At 39.3% G+C, this 9,716-nt stretch overlaps 1 protein-coding gene and 1 long non-coding RNA gene across 3 annotated transcripts in view; one reads left to right on the plus strand and one right to left on the minus strand.

Annotated features, from left to right (window-relative positions):
* LOC106724712 overlaps positions 1-4,426 on the plus strand; it is a 6,930-nt gene extending 2,504 nt beyond the window's left edge. Inside the window, exons 2-3 of the long non-coding RNA XR_001360552.1 lie at positions 3,410-3,414; positions 4,417-4,426. This is a non-coding gene — a long non-coding RNA (uncharacterized LOC106724712). The remainder of the gene's footprint in view (positions 1-3,409; positions 3,415-4,416) is intronic.
* Positions 1-9,716, minus strand: part of KCTD9 (potassium channel tetramerization domain containing 9) — a 44,724-nt gene that overhangs the window by 2,136 nt on the left and 32,872 nt on the right. For both annotated transcript variants that reach the window (XM_005885924.2, XM_014533095.1), the window contains 2 exons: positions 2,878-2,983; positions 2,016-2,149 (listed from right to left, as the gene is read on the minus strand). In XM_005885924.2, the coding sequence (XP_005885986.1) occupies positions 2,016-2,149; positions 2,878-2,983 (240 nt within the window). The remainder of the gene's footprint in view (positions 1-2,015; positions 2,150-2,877; positions 2,984-9,716) is intronic.

Genomic DNA, 9,716 nt, shown 5'->3' on the forward strand with positions numbered 1-9,716 from the left:
AACAAGGAAACGTCCCTTGTGATCATGTATTTTACTATCAGTCATTTAAAATCATTTAAAATTGGATTCAAATGTACTAAATATTATCTAAACAATTTTACCACAATCTAAGAACAACAACAATGAAAGGGGGTGGGGGGAGAATTGAGACACTATTTTGAAAAATCTGAAACAGATTTTACTTAATAATTAAATTCCATTCCTCAACCCTAATATTTTTATAGCAAGGAACTGCCTTTTTTTAACCCCAAAATTATGTGCACAATTCAATTAGTTTTAATAAACCTATACAACAGTGTAACTACCACCATCATTGCAAATTGCTTTTAAATTTCTCTTGCGATTATAGTGTGACAGATGAGACAAGAGATTCTGAATATGTCCCTGGGGACAGTGGGGACCATAGTTAGAGAAGGGTGACGGCACATCACCTTTTAGGACAGAATGTCAGCTGCTGACCCCCAGGAGTCAACCCTTAATCTTTACAATCACTTGGGACAGAGGGAGGCTTTTGCTGTTTAACCATTGACTACATGGCATCTAAAATCAAGGAAAAAAGTCATCATCTTAGGTGATGGTAACAAATAATAAAAAATTAAGTAATGGTGCTTAACTAATTTATATCTTCAGCTGTAGGCTGGCACTTTTGCCTTTAAGTTTAATAGGATCTGCTATTCTGCTGCTTAGTATTAAGAGAACAAGGCAAAACATTAAAAAAAAATCAACAGCAAATTTTGATGTACTGTTCTCTACAATCCAATCTATGCCAGATTTTCTTGTATAAGGCTGTGCTGTCTAATATGATGGCAGCAGCCAAATGTGCCCCTTTACATTGAAATGAATTGAAATTAAATAAACTTAAAAATTCATTTCCCACTTACACTACCCACATTTGCAGTGTTCAACAGCCATGTGGGCTGATGGCTACTGTACTGAACAGACACAGAGCATGCCCAGCACTGCAGGAATGCTACTGGACAGCGCCAAGGCAGGCCTATCCACAGCTACTGAGCCAGCTGGCAAAACTGGCAAATCAAGACAAAATATAGAAAACAGTGCTCATGAGAAAGCTGAAATAAAATCTCACGCTGAGAATTAAAAAGAATATGATGCCAATTTAGAATAGGCTTTCCCCAACCTGATTTCAAACCTGGATATCGTTTAAATTTCTCAAGTAGTTCAAGGAATAATCTGGCCCCATTTAATTTTTTGGAATTGAAACAAGAAAAACGATAAATCAGGTCAATAAAGCACTCATCAAACTTATCTACATGAGAAAAACTCAAGGAAAAGCGAGAAATGAAATGAACTTAGAATGTCAAATGAATCTTCCCATCTGAAACTGGCATCTCTGACTTAGGAACTGATCCTGCTCTGGAATTCAGGTTTGTTTTAATAAGCACTTGAAAGAAAACATCCCTCCAGCTGTTCTGGCTGTTACCCCAAAGTTCTTACCAGCCAATTACTTCATTGATTGATTGACGTTAGAGAGAGAGAGGAAGGGGGAGGGGGAGAAAGGGAGAAAGAGAGGGGGAGAGAGAGAGAGAGAGATTTGTTGTTCCACTTATTCATGCATTCATTGGTTGATTCTTGTATGTGCCCTGGGAATCAAACCTGCAACCCTGGTGTATCGAATGCTCTAACCAACTGAGGTACCCCACCAGGGCCAGGCAACTACTTTATGATTTCAATAAATTTTGTATGAGGTACTCAGTGATTTTAGATTAACAAAAACTTTTTTTCCCCCAATCCTCACCTGAGGATATTCTTACTGATTTTTAGAGAGAAAGGAAGGGGGAGACAGAGAGAGAGAGAGAAACATCAACATGAGAGAGAAATATCGATGGTTGCCTCCCTTAAGTGTCTGAATAGGAATCGAACCTACAACCTAGGAATGTGGTATGTGCCCTGACTGGGAATGGAATATGCAACCTTTTAGTGTATGGGAGGAAGCTCCAAGCAGCTGAGCAACCTGGCCAATGCTTACAGAAACTCTTTAAAAATTGGTGACTCACCTCTAAATCAGTTCCTGCCAGAGTTGCTCCTCTGAGGTTACAATTCTTCAACTTTGCATTTTTTAAGGTAGCGACTCTCAGGTTAATGCCTGTCATTTGACTTCCTTCCATATCCACACCTTTTAGATTAGCACCTAGAGTGAACATATTTGGGGATTAGTTGAACTTGAAAATATTTCTAGTCACCCACCTTCAATGAAACCACTTTAAGACTTAAATGGAGAAGAATGATGACAAGGCTCTCTAACTTTTGAAAATGATTCTGAACTATAAATCTCAGTGCCTCAATCAACTTACATATATAGAGTTCACTGTTAATGATGTGTTAGCTCATACTATGACTTAAGAATGTTTTAGTCTATATTTTTGAGGGAGTAATTCAATTCGGTCTTAGGATAATTAACACTTTTATAATATGCCTCCATAAGTTTCTGACAAGGGAGAAGAGTACTATGCTTTCTAAATACACAAGTAAACAAAGTGACCAGTGCACAGATACAAGAGAGCAATAAGAAATTCATAAACAAAAAATTAAATTTAAAAATGACAAAAACTGCCTGGCTTTGTGCAAACTGAAATTCTTACTTTTGGTCAGCATAAGAATATGCTGCTCTGTTTGAAAGTTTAAGGAGACTGAGGCCTCATTAAATGTCAGAGAATGGATCTCCCAGAGTTCTCAATGTTGGTTAGCCTACGACTCAGACCAAGATATGACTGATTCCTGTGCAAATTCTCCAAGCACGGTGACAGAGGAAATCTACCCAGCTATGGTTATGATTTACCTGTAACAATTACTTTGCTGGGCTTTTTACTTAATGGTATGTTTTCCCCGTAGAAAAGGTAATTATAGACAGAATCTCACCTTCTAAATTGGCTTTAATACCAGAAGGATCTTCAAAATTACACAGTTTCAGGGATGCACCTTCTGCATTAGAACAGAGCATCTTGACTCCCTGGAGATTTGCACACTGGCAAAGAAAAGATTAAGATTCAGAATTTTGTTTGGAAAAGAAAAAATTGGCTCAAACAGTTGTTAAACAAAAAATGTTTAACTTCCATGGCTTAAAGTCTTTTTATTATTATAATTTTTATTGATTTAAAGAGAGTAAGGGAGAGAGAGAGAAAAAAAACCATCGATGTGAGAGAGAAACATCAAATCGGTGACCCTGCACATGGCAACCAGGGATCAAACCCACCACCTCCTAGTGAACAGGATGACATTCCTACCAATTAAGTCACACTGGCCAGGGCCTGAAAGTCTTTTTTTTTTTTTTTTTAAAGGTATATTAGGCCATTACTAAAAAAAACCAAACAAACAAAAACCAAACCAAAACAAAAAAAAAAAACCCAAGAGACTAATCTTGGGGCATAGAGTCTAAACCACTATCAGCAAGGTTACGTAGGAAAGATAGGAATGTCCATTGTCCTGGAGTTTTGCAAGTTTTTTTAATTTATTTTTAAAATTTATTTTTTAATTGGCTGTTTCTTGCACGCCCCCTACTGGAGATCAAGCCTGCAATCTGGGCATGTGCCCTTGACCGGAATCGAACCCGGGACCCCTCAGTCCACAGGCTGATGCTCTATCCATTGAGCCAAATCGGCTAGGGCTTGCAAGTGTTTTTATACATCAAGTAAGGGGAGGAGGGCGGGGGAGCAAGGAAGGGGATATAAGCCTTTCTGAAAGGATTTACATTAGCAACAGACAAAGGGGGTGGGAGGAGGTGAAGCAGGGCTAGTTCTGGGATAGGCAGCAGAGTGGGGAAAAAAAGTCTGCTCCTATAGATTAGCAGTGGGCAGTAGATTAGAAAGTTCATGTGTAAATAAACAGGGGAGGCCCCTGGGGTTCTATGGTGTCTGGCTATTCTCTCTTTTGGATAATCTCAGAAATAGCCACTGGAAATTAATCCTAAATTCTAACAGGTATACAGGAATGTAAGCAGTCTTTCACCAGAGCTATTAATAGCTATCAACAGGCTAATTGCTCTGTCTCTTTCTCTCACTCTCCAGTCACTATGATTTTAATTTAGAATGTCTCAAAATTTTTATCTTGTCACAGTAAAAGAAAAAATAGAAAAAGGGGAAGAAAAGCTCACTTTATACTAACAGTTATTTTCTGTTCACAATAAAGACTTTTCTAATAGAAATCAATACAAACTGAGAACTGTGTTAAAAATAATTAACAAAAGTCAAGTTAACAACAGCATGGCCACCTTCCATGAAACTTAAGAGTTTAGATGAAGTTGGGGAGTAAGAACTCTGATATACCTATTTCTATTTTTATAAACAGCCCTGGGAATGACAAATGACAGTAGAAATGTATGGATAAGGAAAGCATAAACTTATTAGGGGTATGGATTTTTCTCTTCCTTATTACAGTAGCAATTAATCAATGATATTCTAGATGTTCAATCATGCTATTACTAATTTCATTTCAAAGGTCAGAATACTAAAATCAGTAACAAGTTGTAAATTGGGTCTTTTTTAACCAACCTAGCTACACAACATTGCCAAGCATAAGCACTCAAAGCGCAGTGTAAAATACAGAGTAAAAAGCTAGAAAATGGATGTTAGAATTTTAAATTATGTCAATTTATTTCAAAGGGTTCAGTGCCATCAGATCTGAACTTTGACAACTACTAGATAAGTTAGTAAGCTGTTTATAAGGGTGACATTAACATTAGACCTTCACAAAATTATGACCATCAAAGTAGAATTTTAAAGTTTTTAAAATTGGTTAAGGAAAACAGGAGACATCTATAATACTGTCAACAATAAAATACATAAATATATTTACTAAGGTACTATGTCAATGATAATTGTAGTTGCTATAGGTAAAACAGTGAAGAAATCTAAAACCCTAAGACTGATCAAGTTATGTTATAGCCATTCCTAACAAGAAAAATCTTAGTTTCATAAGTGCAATTTTATTTACCCTATAGTCAGTTCTAGTGAAAGTATGATAAGCTACAGATTACTTAAAACCACAGATAATTGATAAATGTACGCACATTCCCATCTACACCTGCACATTAATACAAGGTAATACAGAGCTCAAACTGACTGATAATATAATGAGCACCTAGAAGGGCCAAAATAACTAAAGCATAGTGGATTTTTTGGTACTTAAAAATATAACAAGACAGGAAGCTGATACCTGAAAATAAATGTGTCTGGTTCTCAATGTAATGTTCCCAGATAAAACAGACTGTCAATAGTATCAAAAGCTCCCAAGGTAACTATGTAAGTATCACTCCATACTCAAGCTGTACTATGAAATCTCACAAAGAAACAAATACATAAGAAATTCAGTGAAGTTTTCTGTCTTCAACCACAGAAAGTATTTCACCCTCTGTTCATCAAATGGTAACGCAAGTCATCAACACAGGTACTTAGGTGCTATGTAAACCAGCACTTCATCTGTAAGAGTTGTACTGCCTTACTACAGCAAGGGGCAATGGCTTTTGAGGAAAGAAGTTAGGTTATTACAGTTGTTTTTAAAAGTATGAAAATGGTATTAAATTATGTTTTTAAAATGGTCCTTAACTATAAGAGAGATAAATATTTAGAGGTGAAATAATGAATTGCTTTAAAATAATCTGTGGACAGGATATATGCAGGAGGTTCAAGATGGTGGCGAAGTAGGTGGATCTTGCTCACAACGCCTCCCAGAACCAAACTTGAAGTTAATGCAAAATTGGGGAACATTCACCCTGAATTACTAACTAGAGACTATCTGAAGAGGAAACTTAATCAAGGACCACAGAAGCCACATCAAGATTGCACCTGTCCAACAGCTTGCATAACATGGTCCAAGTTGAGCCTCAAGGTCAGCCAGCCTGAGTTGATCCCACCCATGAATGGGCCAACAGCAATCAAGACCCAATTACAATAGGAGGGCCCACATAACCCACACCAGGGCATTGCTAGAGCATGCAGCACAGGGTATCAAGGAGACTGTGCCACTGAGTCCCAAAGGACACCTACTAAATAAGGCCACTCCACGAAGACTGAGAATCACAGCAGATCTACATAATACATAGAAACAAACAATATGAGAGAGCCAAAATGGGGAAACAAAGAAACAGAACCCAAATGAAAAGAACAGGAGAAAACTACAGAAAAAGAGCAAAATGAAATGGAGGTAAGTACTTTATGAGACATAGAGTACAAAGTAACGGTTATAATGATGCTCAAGGAACTTAGTAAGAATTACAAGGAACTTAGTGGGAACTACAAGACATGAAACAAGGAATACAAACCATGAATATAAACCAGTTAGATATGAAGAATAGCATATCTGACATTGAGAATATACTGGGAGGAATCAAAAGTAGATTGAATGAGGCAGAAGATCGAATCAGTGATTTAGAAGACAAGGTAGAAAAAACATACACAATTAGAGCAGCAAAAAGGCAAAACGATTAAAAAGCAGGAGGATAGTTTAAGAGAACTTTGGGACAACATAAAAGGTAACAACATCCACATCACAGGGGTACCAGGAGGAGAAGAAAGTGAGCAAGGAACAGAGAACCTATTTAAAGAAATAATGACAGAAAACTTTCCTAACCTGGTTAACAAAAAAGTCACACAAGTTCAGGAAGCACAGAGAGTTCCAATCAAGATGAACCCAAGGAGACTCACTCCAAGACACATCATAATCAAAATGATAAACATTAAAGACAAAGAAAGAATCTTAAAGGCAGCAAGACAGAGACAGAAAGTTACCTATCAGGGAGTACCCACTAGAATGTAAGGTGATTTCTCAACAGAAACACTTCAGGCCAAAGGGATTGACATGAAGCATTCAATCAAGACTACTCTATCCAACAAGGCTATCATTTAAAATTGAAGGCAAATAAAGAGCTTCCCAGGATCCCCCCCAAAGAAGAATAAAGGAGTACATTACCAACAATCCAGCATTGAAAAAAATGTTAAAGGGAGTTAAGAAGAAAAAGAAATAGAGAGAAGAATATAGGTAAAAAGAAAAAAAAATGGCAATGAATAAGTACCTGTCAATATAACCTAGGGAGAACCAAGATGGCGGCATGGGTAAATGCCTGTACTTGACGCCTCTCATAACCACATCAAAATTACAACTAAAATACAGAACAATCCATCATTCAGAACCACCTGAAAGCTGGCTGAATGGAAGTACTACAACTAGAGAAGTAAAGAAATAAGTACATTGAGACTGATAGGAGGGGCAGAGGCATGGACTGGGCTGGTCCGACATCCATGTGTGCTATTTTATTAACTGGGAGGGAGATCATCTCTGCGAAGGCTGCCCGTGATGAGCAAGGGGTCCCAGCTCCACACCAGCTCCCCAGCCCAAGGGTCCAGTGAAGTTCCCGCAACTAGGGGCTGTAAAATGAGTGGGTATTGTGGCTGAGTGACAAAGAGGCTGTTGGAGACCCAGGTGTTCCATTTAAAGGGCCGATGCACAAAGTTACTCAGACTTCCAGCAATGGTGGCTTTTGGAAACCCAGACACATATGGGGAGAAACTACATTGTTTGGCATCAGGGCAGGAACTCGGGGGTGGCTTTCTCCCACACAGGGGTGCTCACAGGGGTCATTATTCCTGTGCTGGGACCTCCCTTGTTGCAGGGCTGACTGGCAGCCATAGCTGAGTCTCCATCAGCCTGGAGCACACTGTTTGCTCCACCCTGCAAAAAAATCCCCTGGGGATTCCTTAAGACTCCACCCCATCCAATTTGAAGCCCCATCCAAGCTATTTGCAGCAGCTTTTCCATATGAATGACTTATCCTGGCTCAGGTTTCAGACTTTGCTAAAATCTCTCAAATAAGCTGCAGCTGGTGACAATATGCCACAAACCTATCAATAAAAGGCCCAAGACCCAGCACTAGCACCACCTTCCCTTGCTTCACAGCTGGGGCTTGCCTAGGCACTTCCAAGCCCAATACAAATAGAAAAATAGCAGCCATGTGCAGATCCTTCTATAGCTCCTGCAGGGTGGCCCCAGGCAGTGGTTGACTTTGCACCTCCCTGGAGGCACTAGAGCCAGTGCACTCAGTGGACAGCTTTAGATCATAGCAGATTACAACTCTACATATCTCCAAGTGACACACTCAAGAGGCAGACTCAATGAGCACCAAAGCCCCACTGAAGCAAGTCCTGCTCCATAGGGGTGTTTCCTGCACAGCAGCTCTCCCACTGTAGTTGCAACTAGTCCTCAAAGCCAACTGGCCTGGAGGTCAACCCCTTCCAGTGACGCCAACAGCAATTGAGGCTCAACTATACAACTGTGCACACAGACCACACAGAGGCACACCTAGAGTTCCAACCTCAGGTGACTGGGAAGGCTGAGCCACTGGTCCCTACACGACACCTACAATACAAGGCCACTCTACCAATTCCAGGAAACATAGCAGCTCTTCCTAATACATAGAAACAAACACAGGGAAGGAGCCAAAATGTGGAGACAAAAAAACATGTCACAAATAAAAGAAATGGAAGAAAGCAAACTACTGGATACAAAATTCAAAACTATGGTTAAAAGTTTACTCAAGGATCTTCACAAGACTTTCAAGGATCTTAGTGAGAATGTCAAAGACCTGAAAGAGGACCAGGCAGAAATTAATCATACACTGACTGAAAAAAAGAATAACTTATAGAAATTCATCAGTAGAGGAGAGTATTCCAAGAATCAAATAAACAATTTGGAGTATGAGAAAGCAAAAACCACCCAATCAGAAGAGCAAAAAGTAAAAAGAATCCAAAAATATGAAGATAGTGTAAGGAACCTCTGGGACAACTTCAAGGGTACTAACATTTACATTATGGGGGTGCCAGAAGAAGAAGAGATAAGGCAAGATATTGAAAACCTATTTGAAGAAATAATGACAAAAAACTTCCCTTACCTGGTGAAAGAAATAGACTTACAAATCCAGGAATCACAAAGAGTCCCAAACAAGAATAACCCAAAGAGGTCCACACCAAGACACATCATAATTAAAATGCCAAGAGTTAAAGAAAGTGAGAATCTTAAAAGCAGCAAGAGAAAAGCAGTTAGTTACCTACAAGGGAGCACCCATACGACTATCAGCTGATTTCTCAACAGAAACTGCAGGCTAGAAGGGAGTGGCAAGAAATATTAAAAGTGATGAATAGCAAGGAGCTACAACCAAGATTACTCTACCCAGCAAAGCTCTCATTTAGAATTGAGGGTTAGATAAATAGCTTCACAATCAAGGAAAAGCTAAAGGAGTTCATCACCAACAAACCAGTATTACATGAAATGTTTAAGGGAATTCTATCTAATAAAAGACAAATAGGGTAATTAACTGTACCTCTGATACGCTTCCCATCGGCTAATCAGGGCGATATGCAAATTAACTGCCAACCAAGATGGCGGCCGGCAGCCACGCAGCTGAAGCGAACATGAGGCTTGGTTGCCCCTGTGATGGAGGAAGCCAAGGTTTCCTGCCTGCTACGGCCCGGCTCTGAGCCTGAAAGCAACAGCTCCGAAAGCAACTATGTTTCAATTATAGAAGCTAAACAAACCCAGATACCTGCTTTCAGCCAGCCGAGGTCTCAGAGCTGGAGCTGCAGCAGTGTTTCAATTATAGAAGCCAAACAAACCACAGATACCTGCTTTCAGCAGCCGAGGCCTCAAGTTGGAGCCGGCTCTCAGCTCCAGTGACAGCCATAGAAGGTAAATAAATCCCAGAATAAAAAAAA

The sequence above is a fragment of the Myotis brandtii genome, unplaced genomic scaffold, assembly GCF_000412655.1.
Source record: "Myotis brandtii unplaced genomic scaffold, ASM41265v1 scaffold94, whole genome shotgun sequence".
In the NCBI taxonomy this organism is placed as follows: Eukaryota; Metazoa; Chordata; class Mammalia; order Chiroptera; family Vespertilionidae; genus Myotis; species Myotis brandtii.